The sequence below is a fragment of the Erigeron canadensis genome, chromosome 1, assembly GCF_010389155.1.
Source record: "Erigeron canadensis isolate Cc75 chromosome 1, C_canadensis_v1, whole genome shotgun sequence".
Taxonomy (NCBI): domain Eukaryota; kingdom Viridiplantae; phylum Streptophyta; class Magnoliopsida; order Asterales; family Asteraceae; genus Erigeron; species Erigeron canadensis.
Window position 1 is genome coordinate 23,626,682 of NC_057761.1, and position 22,665 is coordinate 23,649,346.

Sequence of the window (22,665 nt, forward strand, 5' to 3'; positions counted from 1 at the left end):
GGGACCAATTTTGCAATTAAGTTTTAATATTAATATATCTACCAATAGAATAAAACAAAATTAAAGCATCATTTACGCGACACATGGTGTTTTCTATGAACGACGTATATCCTACTCAAATTATAAGTTATGTTTAGCCTAATCCCTCCATCCTTATTAATCCTCTAATTTTTTAATATTAATCTAAATTAATTTACACTTTTTGGTTTTTCATCACCAATTTACACTTTAACCCGAATCTAAAACAATTAATTTATACTTTTTGGTTTTCAATCATCAATTTAAACTTTTTAACCCAATTTAAAAATAATTAACTTACACTTTTTGATTTTCTATCACCAAATTACACTTTAACCTAATTTAAAAATAATTAATTATACTTTTTGGTTTTCCATCACCAATTTACACTTAAAAATAATTAATTTACACTTTTTGGTTTTTCATCACCAATTTACAATTTCACCGAATTTAAAAATAATTAATTTACACTTTTCGGTTTTATTGGTAATCTATAATAACTCACGTACGACAACAAAAAAAGAAGTTACGATCAACTACGAAAGGGATTTTCTTTTTATATATTTTGCACATAATTAATCATTATTATTATTATTTTTAACATTAATTCTTATGTTATTGTTATTATTATTTCTTTTAATTTAGTTTGTTGTCCATTATAGGTTCGTTATGGCTTTTTCTTCAACAAAAAAAAAAATTGACCACATTAGTTCATCTTGTAGATCTTAAGCCAACACATGTTAACCATCATTTACAAATCCGTGTTTTGCATGTATGAAATGTTTCGGAGTGGAACAACCTGAAGAAAATCAAAACGTTCGAGATGGTCTTTGTTGATGAATTGGTATGTATTTTTCAAATTATATAGTTTACACTTTTAGAATATAAGAAACTGTAAATTTTTTATTTAACTAAAGTTGAAAAAAAAAAGGTAAACTAAAATCAATATTTATATGGAGTTAATTTTCATATGTTTCTTCTTTAGTTTTTGTATTGATTAAGTTGTAATATATGACTTAACTAATCTAAATATTATATATTAAATTTTGTATATGTAACCTATATTAAATATTAGGATTTATGATTATATCATTCTATAACCTTTTAGATATAAAGTCTAAATTTACTATGAGTAGGTTTCTGATTACTTTAGTATATTGACTTTGATTATTTTGATATCGTTTTGAAAGTAGCTCATTAATGGTGTATACTTAAGATTTACGATTATATCATGCTATAAGCTTTTAGATAAAAAATCAATTTTTGCTATGAGTAAGATTATGATTATGATTACTTTAATATATCGACTATGATTATTTTCAATCTGTTTTGAAACTAGCTCATTAATGGTGTAACTTTTTAGCCGTTGTTATTCTATCAGGGGAAAATGTTACATATTGAGATGGTGTTGAATGTTTTAGTATGATTATTTAGCATGGTGGAACAGTTCATCATTTTAGTTTGTGTATGACAAGTATACTTCGGATCTTATGAAAAACATGATATCAATTTTAAATAATACCTTGATATGTATTTTCTAGTCTTAAATTTATAAACACGAAATACCTAGCTACTGACTACTACACACTTGCGGGCAGTGGACCCATTCGTATGCAGTATAGTTAATTTGGTAAACCAAGGTCGATCACAAGGACTTATTAAGCAATTGGTAAAAATAAAATGATTCAAATTAAAAGGGGGTTTTGTGGCCGAATTGCCACGTTGCAAAAGTTAGAAGAAAAAGTTAGTAATCCTGTAGGATTAATCGCAAAGAGAATTTTGTTGTTGAATCTTAACACAGTTTTAAAAGGAACACCTACTTGGATCAGCTCACATGCCAATCATCGGGTCTAAACATTACTTGCATTTATTGAACGACTCAAAAGATAGACAAGATGAACTTCCGTTATACTTGACACTTTAATTGCTCTAAATATAGTCATTGCTTCCGCGTTTAATTTCTCTTCAAAACAATTAAGCATTAGATCCTGCGTTGATTTTTACGATTTAACCTTTAAAAACTTTATTCCGAACTGCTTATTCACCTAATCAGATTCCTTTATCATAAGTGTTTACACATTCAAAGTGAATTTAATTGTTTAAAATCTTTATCGTTAGGTTCTTCCGAACTCCAACGACTTTAGGTTAAATATAGACCGATTAACCTTTTCATAAATCAATTGACAATAACATAGATTTCTTCCGAACTTCTAATCACAATTATCAATCAATATAAAAGATGAGAACAATATTTAAACCCAAATAAATGTGGATCTACGATTAAACATAAAAATCTTGTTCAACACTTGCAAGCAACATTAAATCGACCATATGACATGCTTACTACCCAAGCGGGTGCTAGAGATTTAGCTACTCATATTAAAAAGACAAGAACAAACAAATAGAGAAAAAAAAAATCGTATTATACCAAACGATTGCAGATAATCTGGTAGCAATAATGATTACAATCCAAAGCTAAAAAGATGTAAAACCCTAATAACTCGTTTGCTCCAAAGTGCTATTAACTATGAGAAACCTAAGAAAAATTATGCAAGAATTCGACCCTTAATGCAAAACCCTAATCGTGTATTTATACAAAAAAAACCCGTGTAACACCCGTTATGTCACTAACGGCCGTTATCTTTGTACTAGGGCCCTAACGGGCGTTATCCATTTAACGAGCGTTACACGCCTTCGCATTCTTCACGGCCGTTTAAATGCATAACGCCCCGTTTCAGGGATTTTGGGAAATTCTTATGTAACGGGCGTGATGGTTGTAACGGGCGTTACTAGCTCCAAAACTCGTTTTCTTCGTCTTTCCCTTGATTTCGACCAAATCCTTATCCCGTTTCTTCCATATGTGATCAAAATCAACCAATTCATTCGTCTAATCGTTTTCCAACCTGAAAACACTTAACACAACCTCAAAACATCGAAAGTTGGATATAAAACTATAAAAATAATGACTAATTGGTTCTAAAGTCACGTGGGAAATGGTATAAAATATGACACATCATACCTTTAGATAAAACCCTTTGAACCACGTTATATTTAGGATTTAACACAACAAGTGATGGCTTTGCAAGGTTTTTGGCTCGACCTTTTTTTTTTATCATAAACTTGTTTCCCTATCTTTCTTGCATCAGCCGATAAAATCATTTGATCTACGTTTGGAATGTCCTTGGTTGGGTTTCTTTTTTATCCTGAATAATTTTCCTGGATCTGTAGACAAGTATGTTTATTCGATTCTTATGGTTAATTTAATTGGGGTTTATTTTTTAAAATTGGATTAAATATATAGAAACACACTAAGAGAACTTACCAGTTTTTTCATTTTTTTTTGCTATTTGCAGAGCACTATCATACATGACTCGGTCAATGGTGAATGAGCAGAAAATTTTAAAAGTATTTTGACCGATAGAGTGACTATTCAACTAGCAAATTTTCAAGTTGATTTCGGTATATCTATTTAATATATTTGAATTCCAATTTTTTAGCTTTGATTAATATATTTTAAGACTACGCGTCCATTGGACGGACCTAAACCCTAGTTTAATATATTTTTTAAATAAATTATCATAGTAGATACGTATGGATCGATATATCTCGGGTAATAGTAATAATCTCATTCGTTTTAATTAACGTCCTATTAATGTCCTACAATATAAATAGTTAAATACTAAATTCTTATAATATCATCATAGTTTTTGGTTTCGACGACAATTAAGTCGACAACATGTTATATTGCTATCAAAGTTATTTGTATTAAGCATTGAATTCAGGCACGGGTGGATCTAATAGGGGGACTGGGAGGTGCTTAGCTCCCGCCAACCATTTATGCTTTCCATTCAAAGCAAGTCACCCCTAATTTATAAATGTTTGATCTCTAGCTATGACAGTTCAAGTAAAACCTTTAAATTTAGTCTATAAAAGTAAATCATCGTAATAAAATTCTTTTTTACTAAAATTTTATTAAATATTTATTTATTTCACATTATAATGTATACAACGATCGGGAAATAAATACGGTTGAGCCCCCCCTCAACATGAAATCCTGGCTCCGCCTCTGAATCCAGGTAAAAAGCATCTATGTATTTTATGATAGTTTACGAACCATCTTGGATGTATAACAAAAACTTTATATTGATTATTAGTATTAGTATAGTGTATTGATTATTATTATCTATACTATATCTATACTCCCTTATAAAGAGTATTGAATATCTTAAAATTCAGCATTTTTTTTCTTCCTAAAATACCCCTACTTAAACATAAAACTCTTATATACACTCATTTTCCCCATTCTCTATAATCATTACACACTCTCATCGGCCTTCTATTACCCTCTGCCACTGCCCTCCTTCTCCACCGCTTCCCTTTTATATATATTATCTATCACCTTATAGCCGTCGCAACACGCGGGCACTATGCTCGTTATAAAACAAATTTTCTCAAATTTTTTAATATTAAACTTAAATTTTCAATATTGATTTTAAGTAATTCTCCAAAATGTCCCTCCTACCTAAAATAACTATAATATCATTTCTCTCTCCTCAAATCTTAAACAATCATTTTTTTTCTCTCTCCTCCATAAATCATTAATTCATCCAATTCATTCAAAATCTTTTATCTCAAAAATCGTACATCGATAAATTATAAAAGTTGTATGGGTGTTCCTAAAATTTCATGCTCTTTCATTAGAGATGTCATTCGATATGCTTTCAACGAATTTTTAAATCCCAGGACGGAGCATCTACAGCTAAGGCATTTAACTATCATACTCTATGACATATCAACTCCTGTGACCTATCACACTCTATGACCTAGCTATCACCCCCACCAACTCACCACCTCAACGCACAGATATTTACTCTCGGTATTATATATGTTATTATTATATATGTTATTGTATTCAATGTTAATTGATTCGAGGGATTAAAAAATTAATTTATTAGATTTAAATTGATTGATTTAGCCTTCGTTCTATGTTTTTCTTGATTATTTTTTTTAATGGCGGGTGGAAAGGTCGTTCCATCGAGCTGAGTAGTGACATTCAAACGGACAGTATGCTCAGGTTTACATGACATATTTTTTATAACTATATTGTTGATGTTTATAAGTTTTAAGTGAACCGTACAACACATACGGGTATTAGTACTAGTGGATCACATGTTTTTTTGTTCATTCACATGTGAAACGTTATAAAAATATATGTTGCAGAAGAATTTTTTTTTCAAAACCTTATATATAGTCGTGTGTCACATGTGAACAGAAAATGTGAACAAATTCATTCACAAGTTCATAAAAGACTACTTTTAAGGTTTCTTCAAAAAGTTTCTTCTATAACATACATTTTTATATCATTTCACATGTGAATGAACAAAAAAAACTTGTGAACAAATATATAATTTAAGAGTTCTCATGGTTCTTACAAAAAAAATGGTTCTCAAAATAAAGAAACTATATATATATATATATGGGGAAAAGTGAAGGTTGTGCTATTATGCACCAAAGTTGGTTCAAATCCCTCTCACAAACTAATTTTTTACAAGTAATATTTAATTTATAATGAATTAATAATTGTCTCTCATGTTTTTTATAGATTAAAAAAATCAATATGTGAGAGGGATTTCACCCAACTTGGATGCATAACAACACCACCTTAACTTTTCCCTGTATATATATTATATATATATATATATGGAAAAAGTGAATATAAGGTTATCTGACACCTAAGCTTAGATGTGGAACCCCTCACATACTAATTTTTTAATATCTGTTGAAATTTAATTAAATCACATGACCCCCTGATTTTTATGGATTAAAAAAACAATATGTGAGTGTTCCACACCTAAGCTTAACTACCTAACAGCCTTATATTCCCATCCCTTATATATATATATTATATATATATATATATATATATATATATATATATATATATATATATATATATTGTCGGCTAGGAACCTTCACAACCAATTTACATGAAGTCATATTAAATTTGTTATCCTAGATTTTCAACATGAATAAAGGAGATTTTGACCAAAAGAAGAAACCCACGGCTACAAAGTAAAAGAGTTTTATTTGCATTAGTTTTCTCTTTAGGGAAACTAAACATGTAAGATTCGCACTTTTCATCCAAAAGTGAAAATTTTCAAAAAAAATCCTCAAACTTGACACTTTTTCACTTTTGGTCACCTCTCCTAACGACATTAGTTTTTCTCCGTTAAAAAATTGCCCATGTTAGTTAGTTTTTTTCACTTTCGACATTTCCATTTTATTTCACTATTTTTCACTTTGGTAATTTCAAAACTACCCATCGGTGTAGATAAACTTTTTCCATTAACCTATTCATCGTGTAAGTCATACATTTGTGTCATTGTCTTGTTCGATAAATTTTATTTCTTTATCAATAGACAGTTTTGAAATTATCAAAATGAAAAAAAGTGAAAAATATGTAAATGATGAAAAGTGAGAAAAATAACGAACGTGGGCAACCTTAACGGAGAAAACTAACTCAATTAGGTGCGGTGACCAAAAGTGCCCAGTTCAGGATTTGTTTTGCTATTTTTCTACTTTATTTTTCCACTTTAGAGACGAAAAAGTAAAAATCTTGTAAGTGATGAGAAATGTAATATTTCCTTTTCTTAATTTTTCTATGAATCAGTATAGGAAAGGGCCACATACTAAACCGGGCCAAAGCTCACGTATGTTCAATACAAACATTGTGTTTTTATAAATTTTTTTAGAGAAAGAGGAGACGTTCAAAATACATACATATATTTACCAATAAACTAAAACAGGATTGGCATATTCTTGAAACGACACGTGCCGGAATCCTTAATCGACACGTGTCCTTTTAATTTATTTTCTTAAATTAGCTTCTTTTAGTTGTATATAAATTTAATTTCCTTATTAAACTTAGAATTTCCTTATTAGACTTAGGATTGATCGTTTTCTCAATAATAAATTATCTTTTCTTCCTAAATTCTTCAACTCCTATTATTTATATTAGTTATAATAAGTTATTAACATGAAAACTTTAAAATTTTGAGTTTACGATCTAAAATCACAAGGCTATTTGTCATCATCCACTATGCTTACAAGTTTCGATTTTGATGTGGTTCTCAAAATTTAAGGTAATCCAAACTCTAACGAACTAAACATATATTATATTTATCATTATTGTTTAGAGTTAATGACATAAATCGTCCTTGTGGTTTACCAAAATAGTCACCTTTCATCCTTAAAAATCCAAAACCTCAAGGACAGTCCTTTGTAGAAGGATAAGGTTCACGTTTGGTCGTTTGACCATGTGACCGTCACCTTCTCTCCGTTAAACCCCCCACGTGCCTCCCACGTAAGGGGTATTCTAGTCATTTTCACTATAAAGGACGAAAGGTCACTATTTAGGTAAACCACAAGGACGATTTATGTCATTAACTCTTTACAAAAAACAAAAGGTGTAATTATTTCTTTTAATAATAATAAAAAAAATCATCCTCTTCTTTTGCAATCCCTTTAAACCTTTCTATGGATATATCGATACATCTGCATTTATCTCTTTCTATGTATAAATCTATACATATATCTCTAAATTTTTTCATATATCTCATATTGTCACCCCCTCTCTCTATCATTCTCTCTATCTCGTTAAGTTACAGTTTGTACCTTTTTCTGAAACTGTATTTGGAGTTTCCGACTACCTCACCGAAAAACCACACGCTAGACATCAACATCAACAACACCTACCCCAGACCTCCATCACCCCATCGGGAAACCACATGTCATATAAGACCCACACTACCACCACCGCTAATCACCCCACCACCAAAAACCGTCGACACCTCACAATTCACCGCAGCCATCGGCCCTACTCATCACCAACTCCGTCATGCCCATTCAGCACCAGCACGAACATCACCCCCCCCACTCGACCCTCCAGACCACATCTGGCAGCCATAAACGGAGACACACATGTTGCTGTGTTCGCATATCCGTCGGGCACCACACCGTCGGCCTGTATCTAAATCTATAAAATTTGTTGTCACCATTTATATCTAGATCCATATATATCTAATCCAACCACCGCGCCCCACCTCGAATCGATATTTATATCCAGATGTATACCTTTATCTATAAAATCCGATCACCATAACGCCGACCTCCCCAACTCCATCGTCATCATTTAGATATATATAGCAGATGGCCTGAAAGATTCGACGAAAGATTCGATGGTCAGATGGCCTAAAAAAGCCCAGCAGTGGTTTGCAGGAAAATGGTGGTATCCCCATCTTCATTCATTCTTTTGTTTCTTATGTTCTCTGCCTTTGATTAATGGTAGCCATTTCATTTGAATAGGTGAATGGAATTGGATAGATTGATCTTCAAATAAAAATATATGTATTATTGTGTTTATGTATGTGTATATATGTATTTAATTTTAGAGTATCTACGCTTTAAGTAAGTGAAACAAAATGATGAAAAAATATCAGGTTTTTGTAAAGAGTTAATGACATAAATCGTCCTTGTGGTTTACCTAAATAGTCACCTTTCGTCCTTTATAGTGGAAATGACTAGAATACCCCTCACGTGGAAGGCACGTTGGGGGTTTAACGGAGAAAAGGTGACGGTCAAATAGTCAAAGGACCAAACGTGAACCTTATCCTCCTATAAAGGACTGTCCTTGAGATTTTGGATTTTTAAGGACGAAAGGTGACTATTTTGGTAAACCACATGGACTATTTATGTCATTAACTCTTACTGTTTATTATAAATTAGTTTTGATCATCAATGTACTTTAAACACAATTTATTTCATACTCACGAATCATGTTTGAGGCATATTTGAATTCTTTATGATCAATTTAGATAGCTACCGTACATCGTACGGGTATTAAGACCAGTTATATAAAAGGGCAGCATTATTTTCTTCCGAACATATATTTGGATTTCGTCATTGCAAGCTTTCGGTAGTGTATATTCACTTTCACTATTGTTCTTTGTTATTATGAGTAGCTAATTTTTTTTTACATCCAAGTGGATTATGTGAGCATGTTAGAGGATTATTTACTTTGTTATTCATATATTTTGAACGTTTAATCGAGTATCCATGTTTATTTGAGTTTGATATATTGTTTTTATCTGTTATATAAATTCCAAGTAGTTAGTAATCAATCATAGGTATCTGAGAGGAACTTGTGGGGTTACAAATTAGTTCATGAAAAAATTAATCGGTTTTAATGACTTTAAAATCACTGATATTCGAGAGGAGTTAGCGATAGAGATTTTGAACAATTAAACTTTGAATGATGGTGTTTAGTCGTTTGAGATAGAGAGATCTGATTTGACGATTACAAGGTTACTCGAGAGAAAGCTCGATAAGGTTGAATCATAAAACCAACTTAGTTCTTATTTATGCTTAATGAAGTAAAAATTATACATCATCATCATCTTTGGTAACAAGAAGCTTTGTCACATTTGAGGTCACGCCGAATGTATCCATTCCGATGCATGTCTGCAAGACCTTCAAACAATACTTACATCATTCACACAAAGAATTCGCTTGTTTGCTTATCCAATGCCTTATGATTAAACTACACCAGATCGATGATCCATGCCCAACTTCCATCATTCTTTCATACCTCTCCATTCTTTCTAATTTCTTGTTTTATTGAATAAATGAATGTGAAGTTGGGGTTTTGTATAAGATATGCTGTAAGAATATATATTCTTATCAGGGCCTATAAAATACACCATCCTAAATATGTTTCCTTTTTTGGTTTATGAATTATGTTCGAAAATTTATGTAGTTCCTTGTATTCCAAGTTATCAATCAATCCATCCAAATATAAGAATATAATTACATGAACAAAACATAATATATACAAACGAGTAATATATATACATACGAATCACAAAATCAATTCTGAAGGTACTACTTCTATTCTTCTATAAGTTGGTATATTTAGGAAAATGCTAAATGAAGCCCACTTAAGGTGCATAAAAATGTTGTATATTTTCATATCAAAAGTCCACCCTGATTTTTATGGTAACTGTACAACTAATTAATGCACCTTAACGAAAGCCCTTAGGGTTTCGTTTAGCAAAACCCATTTATTAATCTGTATCTAGCTATATATGTTTACACACTTACACAGTAAATAGTGTTTATTGTTTTTAATTTGGGTGTAACTCTGATCCAGTTATCTTGAATCTTTATATAATTTTATTTAAGTTCATTTGTGGGTAATCAATCTTATATAATTGGGTCAAATATTTTAGATTAAAGTTTTAATCTTGATGTTTTAAATATATGATTAGTTTGATTATGAGGGCCATTTGTTATTCAGCTTAAGTTCTAAGTTAAAATTTTATAATACAAATATTGTTTGTTTGTTTTCTGTATTTAGGTTTGAAACAATCGATTAATTTACAATAGTGGGTAAGAAGAAAACAGCAGACGGTGTAGAAAAGAGTAATAAATTAGGAAAAGTTTCAGTTCTGCTTGCAAGTATGGACCAGAAAACACTTCTGTTGTTGGATGAACCGACCAATCATCTTGATCTTAGAGCTGTTCTTTGGTTAGAGGAGTACTTATGCAGATGGAAGAAAACACTTGTTGTTGTCTCACATGACAGAGACTTCTTGAACACTGTCTGCAATGGAATAATTCATCTAGATGATTTTAAACTTGATTTATATCGTGGAAATTATGATGATTTTGAAAGTGGGTGTGAGGAACGTAGCAAAGAAATGAAGTGTGACAAGCAGGTGAAAGTTGATAAGGTTGTGTTCTATTTTCCCGAGCCTACTGAATTGACACCACCATATTACAGCTTTATGACGTCGGTTTTAGCTATCCAGAAAAAGCGCTTTAAACTATCTAAAGTAGATGTCGGGATTCATATGGGTACACGTGTTGCTATTGTGGGGCTCAATGGGGCTGGAAAATCGACGTTATTAAAACTTCTCGCCGGAGACTTAAACCCAGCAGAGGGTGAAGTACGAAGGAGTCAAAAGTTGAGATTTGGGTGGTATTCCCAACATTTTGTTGACCTTTTGACCATGGGTGAAACACCCGTTCAATATCTTCTTTGTCTTCATCCAGATCAAGAAGGGTGCAGCAAGCAAAAAGCTGTTCGGGCTAAACTTGGTAAATTTGGGCTTACTAAAGATAATCACCTGACCCCAATTGCTAAGTTATCTGGAGGACAAAAAACCCGTGTACTTTTCACTTCAATTTCCATGTCCACACCACACATTTTATGCTGGATGAACCCACAAATCATTTAGATATGAAGAGCATTGATGCACTTGCAGATGCACTCGATGAGTTTACTGGTGGCGTTGTTCTTTTAAGTCATGATTCCAGGCTGATATCGTGTGTTTGTGATGATGAAGAGAAAAGTGAAATATGGGAAGTGGATAATGGAGTGGTAAAGAAAATTGGTGGTTCATTTGAAGATTATAAGCAGGATCTCCTAAAGAAAATCACAGATGAGTTCGATGAATAATGTGGTATGTGTCTTATGCATTGATTATAATGTGGTATGTGTCTTATGCATTGATTTCTTATACTGGATCATGAAATTCCCTTTTGATAAAACTATACTGTTAATCGATAGAGTTGGAAAAAAATATATATATTTTCTTGATATAGACGACATACACGAGCCCTATATTTATACAAGAAAAGAAAACTATTTTTGGTAACATAGGTTAAACAAAGACCGACTCTTCCTGGACCCTTCCTGGACCGATGCACTGTTGAGACCTTGATCTTGTATAATCGGGAGGTGATGATATTAATTATGATCCCACATATTCTAACACTCCCCCTCAAGTGGAATATCGGGATTACCGAAATTCAACTTGCTCAGACACTTATGAAACATAGATGTTCCCACTGCTTTGGTTAGAATATCAGCAAGTTGGTCTTCAGACTTAACAAAAGGTAACTTGATAATTCCACTTTCCAATTTTTCTTTTATGAAGTGACGGTCAACTTCCACATGCTTGGTTCTATCATGCTGGACAGGATTCTCTGAAATCTGGATAGCAGCTTCATTATCGCTCATGATTCGGATACTTTCTTTGGGAGCAAAACCTATTTCAGACACTAGTTTTCTCAACCATAAAGCTTCTGCTAGTCCCCTAGCTATACCCCTAAACTCAGCTTCAGCACTTGACAATGATACAACTTTCTGTTTTTTACTTTTCCATGTAACCAAGTTATCACCTACCATTGAAAAATACCCAGAAGTAGATCTTCGATTACCTTTGTCTCCTGCCCAATCTGCATCTGTATATATCTGAATCTTTAGATGGCCATTTGCCTTAAATAACACCCCATATCCTGACGTTCCTTTAAGATACCTGATAATTCGCAGAACTGCATTCATATGATCGACCTGAGGTTGATGCATAAATTGACTAACTACCCCAACAGCATATGCAATGTCTGGACGAGTATGAGCCAAATAAATAAGTTTCCCCACCAACCTTTGATATTTTCCTTTATCAGTAGTTTTAGCGTCTGTTTTCACAAACAACTTCTGATTAATGACCATGGGTGTGTCTGCTGGCTTGCAATCAACCATTCCTGTTTCAGCCAACAGATCTAATATATATTTTTTCTGGCAGATAAAAATTCCATGTTTAGATTTTGAAACTTCTATTCCAAGGAAGTACTTCAGTTCTCCCAAATCTTTCATTTCAAATTCTGCGAACAAAGCTGATTTTAGTTGGTTGATCTCTTGTTCATCATTCCCTGTTATAATCATATCATCAACATAAATTATCAAACATGTCATAAGATTTCCTCTATGACGAAGAAATAATGTGTGATCTGAGTTGCTTTGTTGATATCCATGTTTCTTCATAGCAACATTGAACCTTCCAAACCAAGCTCTAGGAGATTGTTTCAGCCCATATAAGGCCTTTTTCAACTTACAAACTTCCCCAAGTTTGAAATCATGGGAAAATCCTGGAGGTGCTTCCATATACACCTCTTCTTTTAGTTCCCCGTGCAAAAAGGCATTCTTTACGTCAAACTGGTGAAGAGGCCATCCCTGATTTGCTGCAATTGAGAAAAGAACCCTTACCGTATCTAGTTTTGCAACTGGAGAAAATGTTTCTGAGTAGTCGATGCCATAGGTCTGGGTGTACCCTTTGGCAACAAGTCTTGCTTTGTATCTTTCTATTTCCCCATTTGGTTTGTATTTGATGGTATATATCCACCTGCATCCTACCGGATCCTTTCCTGTTGGAAGAAAACACTTTTCCCATGTATCATTCTTAATAAGAGCCTCCATTTCACTATCCATGGCCTCCTTCCAATTTTTAAATTTCAAGGCATGTTCTACATCTGAAGGAATCTCTTCAGAATATAATTTTGCTGCAAATGCTCTTGCTTCTTTGGAGAAAAAACCTTCTACAATATTAGCAAAACTGTCTACCGGATACCTAGTAGAACGAGAATTTCTTTCTGGAGAGTATCGCTTTGCAGGTATTCCTCTGGTAGATCTTGGTGGAAGAACATATCTTTCTGGAGCACTTTCTGTAGTTTCTTCTTCTATATTTTCTGGCTCTTCATTAATATTTTCCTGTACTTCATTAGCTGGAAATCCAAAGAATGGCTTGGTTCAGAATTACTTACCCCGGATACCTCGGATATCAGGTCTGGACTCGGGTTGTCACTTTGAGAGGAGGACTGTAAGCTTTTATCTGCAGAATCTTTATCATTTGTGGTAACTTGAACTTCTGAACATCGAAGCCAACTCAGTGTGTCACTTTGTTCCTCCCCCTGACCACTGAGTTCTTGAGAGTAGTAATACTTGGTTTCCAAAAAATCACAATTCATTGTAGTAAACATACGATGAGTTTTAGGATTGTAACATCTATACCCTTTTTGAGTAACCCCATATCCCACAAAGACACATTTTTCAGCACACGGTTCAAGTTTGTTGCGATATGATTTTGGAATATGTACAAAAACCGTACATCCAAATACTCTTGTGGGCAAGGTAAGAACAGATGGGAGCTTATGAAACTGAGAGAGGACTTTTAAAGGGGTTTTCATATCTAGAATCTTTGTAGGAAGACGATTGAGCAAATAGGTAGCAGTAGCTAATGCTTCAGGCCAAAAACTTTTTGGAACTAAGGACTCAATAATAAGTGCCCTAGTCATCTCTAAAAGAATCCTATTTTTCCGTTCAGCCACACCATTTTGTTCGGGGGTGTGAGGACAAGTGGTTTGATGGATTATACCCTTAGATTGAAAAAACAGGTTCATTTGTGAATTCACATACTCCCCACCATTATCTGTTCTCATGATTTTGATAGATTTTTGAAATTGAGTTTGAACCATGTTATAAAACACAGTAAATCTATCATAAACTTCATCTTTATTTTTCAAAAAATAAATCCATGTCATTCGGGTGCAATCATCAACAAAGATCACAAAATATTTAAAATTATGACCTCCACTAATCGGTGCAGGACCCCACACATCTGAATGAACTAAGGAAAAAGGAGATTCAACCCTAGTATTATGAGGTTTAAAAGATTGCCTATGACTTTTTGCTAAAATGCAAGTTTCACACTCAATCTTTTTATTCAAAGGGAAAAGTTTTGGAAACAAAATATGCAAATAACTAACTGAGGGATGCCCCAATCTTCTATGCCACAACCATGCTTCTCTTTCACTGGTTCCATGGGCAAGCATGAAAGTCCCACTTTCAGCAACTTCATCAACATAATACAGTCCTCCTTTCTCAGTGCCACGCCCAATGATCCGTCCCGTCCTGATATCCTGTAACAAACAGAAGGTTGGATGCATGAGAACTGAGCAATTAAGTTCTTTTGTCACATGACTTATTGACAGAAGTTTATGAGATAAAGATGGAACATAAAGACAATTAGTTAAATTGATGTTTGGAGAAATCGTAACAGATCCTCCATTCATAACTTCCATTCTCCCTTTATTAGCAGCTTTAATATGGGTCTTTCTAGGTTTTGAAAAAATTTTAAAATCTGATAGATCGTAGGTCATAGTGTCGGTTGCACCACAATCAAAAATCCAAGACCCATTTGTTTCAGAGTGATCGGATTGGGCCATGAACCCATTTCCTATTAATTTTGGCCCATTTGTCCTTTTTGGCCCAACAGTCGATCCATTAGGGTTTTTTATAAAAATAACTTTATTTTTTGTATAAAAAGGTAGTTTTGGAAACTTAGGAAACATTTGTTTCCTGATTATATTGTGTGGATGTGTGTGTGAGAGAGAAAAGCCTCCCCCCTTACCTTCCACCACCGAATAGCCACCCCCATCTACGACTTCAGCCGCCGCTACCCCACCGAATCCCTTCTCTGTCTTCCGGCCATCACTGCTGCTACCTTCTTTGGTGGGGTTAGCTCGAGCGGTAGAGGTCTTGTTTTTCTCCGATGGGTTGTATCGACGACTTTTCTTGTTTTCTGTCCACCATGGTGGATAACCGACTAGTCGGAAACACTGGTCTTTGGTATGTCTTTCCATACCACATTCATCACATGTAAGATCTGATTTATCATCTTTAATCATGTGTTTTTGTTTATCATTGAACCGATTGAATCTCTTGGTGGCAAGCCCAAACCCGTTTTCTTCTTTCACCATCAATCCGGTGGCGATACCTTGTGCTTCTCCGACATCAGTGACGGTTGCTCCCAAAATCTTTTGGTGAGCAGCCTCTTTCCGTATGGTAGCATATGCAACTTCCGCCGCCGGAGTGGGTCGGTTCTAAGAATCTCCCTTTTTGTTGATTCAAACTTCCGATCTAATCCGTTCAAAAATTGGAATAATTTTTGTTCGGATCGAATCCTATTATAGGTTCTGATATCTTCAGGACATGTCATCGGGTTTGGGTCCTGTCGATCGATCTCGCCCCAGACGCCTTGTAATGTGATCCAGAAGTCTTCGAGTGACTTGTCGCTTTGCTTGAGTTCGTTGGCCTTGATGTGCAAATTAAATGCTTGTAGTTTATCTTTTCCGCTGCTGTAAGTAATTACTAAAGCATCCCACAGTTCTTTTGCGGTGGAAAATTCGGTTAGATTCCCGGCTATCATTGGTTCTATGTTTTGAATGAGCCACGAGAATACGACCAGGTCATCTTGTTCCCATGACTCATATTGTTCACTTGTTGATTTTTCTGGTGGTTTTTCGGTTAAGTGTGTCAAAAGTTGTTTTGATCGGCCTCCTATGGCAACCCGAATCATACGGGTCCATAAGGAGTAATTAGTACTATTTAATTTTAAATTGATTTGAAGATTGTCGGTTAATTTTGGATGTTGAGATTGATGTTTGTTGTTCTGTAACAGGTTTGCTAATTGTAATGCCAAATCGTTACCCGAGCCGCCGGTCTCATCGGCCATGGTGGCTTAGGTATTGATTTAGGTGATATAAATTGAAAGAGGGATTTAAGGGTAGATGATGAAGCCCATCGAGGGCTCTGATACCATGTTAATCGATAGAGTTGGAAAAAAATATATATATTTTCTTGATATAGACGACATACACGAGCCCTATATTTATACAAGAAAAGAAAACTATTTTTGGTAACATAGGTTAAACAAAGACCGACTCTAATTATTGGACTTAGACCTTTCCTGGACCCTTCCTGGACCGATGCACTGTTGAGACCTTGATCTTGTATAATCGGGAGGTGATGATATTAATTCTGATCCCACATATTCTAACATATACTCTATCTCATTTCATTAAATGTTATTGGCTTTCTTGATTTTTTCGTAGTACCCTTTATTGAAAGAAGTAATGGATCACAACTTCGATAACTCCCTCGTGACATGGTCTTGGGGTGGAACCGAAGTTGAGAACAAGCCTAAGAACCCTAACTAAGTAGATTAAAATGTTATATCATATACTAAAGGTTGATAGGATTCAACTTGTAATTCTGTTCTGAATAGAGATCGGAAACATTTAAAAGCATATCTGTTCCGTTCCTCTACTGCATCAAGAATCACTGGTCTTTAAGTTGGGGATGTTCTCTTGTCCAGATCTTTGTCCTTGGTTAGGTTCGTTACGTGTTGTTGGTTTGGCTCTGATTCTCTTCTTTGGCTACAGCTTGTCCTGATTTTTGTGATTTCTTTTTCATACATGTAAATAAAATATGAATGCCCATAGAAACAGGTAATATCACTACAATTTATAAAAACAAAGTTTAATAAATATACCTTTTTCACCTGCCCGCAAGTACTGAGTTTGCAACTGTTCTTACAAATGTCTTTTAGCTGCCCGTGTTCTGTATTTCCAATCCAAGCAGCTCACCAACAGCGTTGTTCAGTTTGAGGATAGCTGATTTTGACTTTAGTGATGTTAACTTTGTAGCAGTTAGCTATGTGTATTAGTAGAGGACGTGATTCTTCTACTTTTATATACTTTGATAATTGTAGTTGTAATGCTTTACACAAAGTCAAGATCATAGTAATACATTTTCATTACTTTTGCCTGATTTGTTTACAAGCATACATAAGCCAGCACCACCTGCAAACACCAATCTATATATTTTCAAATTGCTACCAAAAAGTTAGTAAAGCACAATCATAAATCAATTTCACAGCAAAAAGGTGGCAATTTTGATCCATTTAGTTATAAACGGATCAACTTGACTTGTGTTTTCTCTTAAATGGGTCACATAGAAAGAAAAAGAAAAAAAAGGGAGGGTTGATGTTGAACAGGCCAAACAAATTGAAAATCATAAAATCTGTAGCTATCACATAAAGACTATAAGGAAAAAGAACAAATATTTAAACACCACATCTTAAGTAGACTTCATATTTAGTTTTCTTCGTCCATTACATTTTCTTGTTCTTGTTCGGTATTTTTCCTCAAATGTCACCAAAGAACATATGCCCTTGCCAAGTTGCAATAAACAGTCCATTCGACAGCAGATGACAACCAAATACACCATCAACGTCACCAAAACATAAACAAAGTTGATACTTCTAGCAAGAAAAGTAAAATCTGACTAAAAATTATGTATCAACTTGTATTGATTCAGCTATGTTACCCAAGTTGCCGGCTTTGTTAAAATTTCGGAAGTTTCCCAAATATACAAAAAACTATTTGTACTATTGGAATGCTGTACAAACTTACATGCCAGGATAATACAACATGCCAGGAAACAAGGACAATCTTTCACAATGGTAAAAGACTAATAAATTTACATTCAAGACAAAACAAATTATTACTCAAGCAATTAGTTTAACACTAAGAAGAAAGAACTAATTCCACTTGTATGAAATTCAAAAAACAAAGATAAAACCAGTCTTCATAGAAAAGACAATCTACAATTCAAACACCTAAAAAATGCTGCAATAGACAACATTTACACTTCATGATACCCATTCTGCCTAAGAAAACAGCACATTTAGAAACAAAAATTAACAAAATAAACAAAGTGTTTGCATCATTTCATCATTATATTCTTTTAAGTTGGTTTGCTAAATTCATCATTAGACTCTATCGCCTTTGGATTGCCAGAGGGAAACTCTTCTTCCACTTCATCTTCGTCTTTTACTGCTTTTATAACCAAAAGGGCTAACAAAGGATAACTTATAGTAGTAAGTACCCAATTAACTATCAACTGAGTCATGAAAGGCACATGATGTGTATCAATTTGCCACGCCACTGCGCCACCAGCACTTTGTACCCCCTTGTAAAATCCAGCATATCTGAAAAACAACAAAAATGTTATAAGATTACTAGTTTTCATGTAACGGGTGTTTTGGATTGTTTGCTAGCCTGCTTTTCTGCTTACTTTTTTTGACATGTAGTTTTCAATACGCAGTTTCAAGCTGGTATTTCCCTCAAATAGTTAGTTAATTAGTTTTGGTAAGAAATCCCAAAGATAAGGCTTATATGTTGTTATATCTAAAGCTCAAAATGCAAGAAGCATGTTCGCAGTTCTAATAAACAATCTCAACCATCAATAATATGAAAACAGAATTAGTGATATACCTGCTAAGAATGACGGAATCATTAGCCAAGCCACCGATAACCCAATAAACCATACTCTGAAACATTGCATCCAATAGCCCATAACTAAAATAAAGCACAAACGGCCCTGCAAAATCATTGCCAGATTTCTTGAAATCTAAAAGCTTCAAGCTTTCGTTCTTCACATCATGGTAATTGTAACCCCTTTGATTAAAAAGCCCACCAATCCAAATCCCGGTTCCTATAACTGCGACAACTGTGATACCAACCAAACCCCTCTTCTTTCGGCTTTTGAAACTAAAATCCATAATGTAACCAATAAACACAGACCCAATCATCTGTGCACCCCAATAAAACACATTGTTTAACCCCCTTGTTCTCAAATTAAACAAGGCCCCATTCACATTATTAAACTGATAACTATAAAAAAAGTTACTCGCCCACGCTGCAGGCACAATCAACAACATCTTCCAGTTACCAAACAATTTAACGATTTCAACAGATTCAGTGACAACACTCGAGTACTTAATATTAGTACAATGAGACCCGTCTTCACGAATCACTTTACTCGGGTGCAATATAGCCAAAGAAAGTACAGTACCAATCGTCATAAAAACCATAAACCCAATATAAGTCCCATCATTAACAGAAACCGCGGTTTCACGATTATAATTCATTATAAAAGGGATCAACCCTCCAATAACACCACCCATATTAAAAATACTCCAAAACATAGATATATAAGTCCCTTTTCTATGTGCAGGTGGGTAAGATGTCATAATTGCCCCTTGCCCTGCCCATAAAAGCCCTGCACCAACACCTAATAATGCCCCAGCAAATACAACAAAACCTTGTTGGTGATGATGATTATAGTACAAAAATGAGCCTGCAAATACTATATAAGTACTGCACCCTGCGAAAAGAGTGAGACGGGGGCCTAAAATGTTGTAAATGCCCCCACCCAAAATGCCGAAAATAGCAAAGGTGGTGTACAGGGCAGTATTGGCATTATTACCAGCTGTGTGGTCAAGTTGACCACCACCACCCATACCTGATAATGCATTAAACATTCCTGGACAACAGAAACAGACTAACCCGATTAACCCTACTTGAATTAATGGCGAATTGTATCGAAAAACCGAGTTTTTTATTTCTATTGGGGATCCTGTTTCTTGGTCTTCTTTTTCACCCATGATCAAATCTATATATGTGTATATATTATTATAAGTAGAAATAGATTTGTGTAGAGGGAAATGAGGGAGGGATTTATAATAAGTGATGAATGGAATTGTAAGTGATATATATAGGACTATATATATATATAGACAGAGAGACAGGTAAGGGTGAAAATTAAGAATTGAAAGGTTGACATATACGAAGAAATCAAAGTTTATTTCATGATAAGACAAAAAGGAAGATGACAATGGAACATGTTTTATATCCATGAAAGATTCAGATTGGGATCCATGGGAGTGAAGTGACAAATATGAAAGAAAATGAGAAATACAGTTTTTGACAAAAACAAGATTCGAATCTTGCAATTCTTATGGTCCTATGTAGACTTTTTTCACCTTTACATTCATTTCATAACAAGGACGTTTATCTAATTCAGTAATTCTAATATGATTATACTAACACACTATTCGCGTAATGCATTGATGGCGGGGTATAGTGGTGATGGCGACTGGTGTGATGGTTGCAACCATTGATGTAAATAATTGATACGAGTATAAAAGTAATTGATGTGAAAAGGTTAATAAAAATATTTAAAATATAAGAGACTCTTAGATGTAAATTAATGAATTTAGAATAGAAAAATCATTTTACATCAACTTTTTTTAAATAAGGTTTGATCAATTCATAACTAACATTTTTTTTTTTTAATTATTTCCAAAACTATGGGGAGCTAAAATTTTCATATAGGTGTTATTGTAAAACAAATATTATAATAAAACAAATAATACAAGATCTTGACCCTTAGACTATGGTTAAATTGATGCACAAAAATTCACGAAGCAATTGATGTACGATGATTTTCATGATACACGGTGATTTATAGTTGTTTTTTTGGTTTACTTTATAGTTGTTTTATTTTACCTAAAACCTATATTTGTATATATTTAGAATTTTTATATAATAGTATAAATAAGTAAGTGATGTGCTTAAATTTATAAAACTAAAATTACCTAAAAACTAACTACTACGCACTATCGGGCAGTGGATCCGACCGTTTGTAATATAGCTAAGTGGTAAGACCGTGTTCGTTCGCCGGGATTGATTCGAACTAGTTTAGTAAAGCAGTTTGGAAAACGGGGTGTTACTCAATATCTCCTTTTGACAATTAAACTAAATTCAATTTGAAAGCCAAATTGCATAAAAGTAAAGAAGAACTCAGACAATATTAATAAAAGTTATCCACCTTGACTTCACTAGATTTCAAATGTGATTGCATTTAATTAAGACCAAATTCATTTGAGCTGAAAATATAATCGTGAAAAGAATAAGTGCTCACGTGATACCACCAACCATGAACAAATCACCAATTCACCTAAATTACTAGTCGAATTACCAAAGCCGGTACCACCGGTTCCAAGACAACTTTTCCAATAATTAGTTTGACTGACTATCAATTTACCAATTGAACCTATGTAAAAATAACGTGGTACCACCAACCGTTACAAATTACGTTGACAAAATAATTCTTTTATTAAAATGATATTCACTATCATACCATGGACTAGTGATAATTGCTTATAGACAAATAATTATTTTAAAATCACATATTAATTCAACTAGTACCACTAACAGGGAATTAATACGCAACCAATATCATAATAATTATTTAAAAGAATTTAATCATCAAGATCTTAGAACAACGATAAATAAATCAACTCTTTGAATTAAAAATATTGCAATCACATCATTCGTCTTGTTACATCAAGGTGGATGATTAAACGTTTAACCACTCATGATCAATTCAAAATAATAATTAAAATAAAAGAGAAACATGATGTACCAATCGTTTGAGAAATTGCAATTGCAAGACAATAAAAGTAGATACGATCTAGATGGGTGCTCGTGAATCTTCAATGAATCTGCCTAAGAAAACTTGCTTGGAGATTGAAGAACCCTTGTAGAACAGCTCCTAGAAAGATTTTTGATCCCCTGGAAATTTAAGTTTTGTTTTCTATTTATACTCCTACTGAAATCTGATGCAGAAACGACCCAAAACCCTCAGCTCCGTGCACCCACTGCGGCGCAGTGGCTTGTGATGTTACCCACTGCGGCGCAATCCGATTCCACATACTAAATTCTTCTTCCAATGCCTGCGGTGCAGTCATCCTTTGCAACCCCCACTGCGGCGCAGTGGGGTAATTTCACTTTGAGGCCGTGGATATGGACTGCAGCGCAGTGGACTAGGTACATCCCCACTGCGGCGCAGTCATAAGCATGTGAACAAAATTCTTCTTTACGATCTTGAAACTTGCTGAACCTCGCCGTCTCTTCCACTTGAAACAACTCTCAGTAATACAAATCAACTTCTAGGCCAATAAATCTTCCGAAAATGTACCAAATGAACGCGTAACCTGTTTAGAGCCTGAAAACACTAACAGACACATAAACGCGCTAAATGCACATAAATTCGACTTA

General features: G+C 34.0%; 1 protein-coding gene and 1 pseudogene across 1 annotated transcript; one reads left to right on the forward strand and one right to left on the reverse strand.

The window, feature by feature from the left end:
* Positions 1 to 10,535: 10,535 nt before the first annotated feature.
* On the forward strand, positions 10,536 to 11,536 carry LOC122587532 (annotated as a pseudogene).
* A 6,757-nt stretch (positions 11,537 to 18,293) lies between these two features.
* LOC122582009 (UNC93-like protein 1) lies at positions 18,294 to 20,309 on the reverse strand. The gene is made up of 2 exons (XM_043754357.1): positions 19,036 to 20,309; positions 18,294 to 18,749 (listed from the first exon to the last, which is right to left on the reverse strand). Exons 1-2 carry the CDS (start codon positions 20,205 to 20,207, stop codon positions 18,506 to 18,508), a joined length of 1,416 nt encoding a protein of 471 aa, XP_043610292.1. The 5' UTR covers positions 20,208 to 20,309; the 3' UTR covers positions 18,294 to 18,505.
* Between the last annotated feature and the right edge of the window lie 2,356 nt (positions 20,310 to 22,665).

Coding starts and splice junctions, on each gene's coding strand:
- LOC122582009 (XM_043754357.1), bottom strand. CDS start 20,207: ATGGGTGAAAAAGAAGACCAAGAAACAGGATCCCCAATAGAAATAAAA. Junction 18,750..19,035: donor GATTCCGTCATTCTTAGCAG/GTATATCACTAA, acceptor GTTGTTTTTCAG/ATATGCTGGATTTTACAAGG.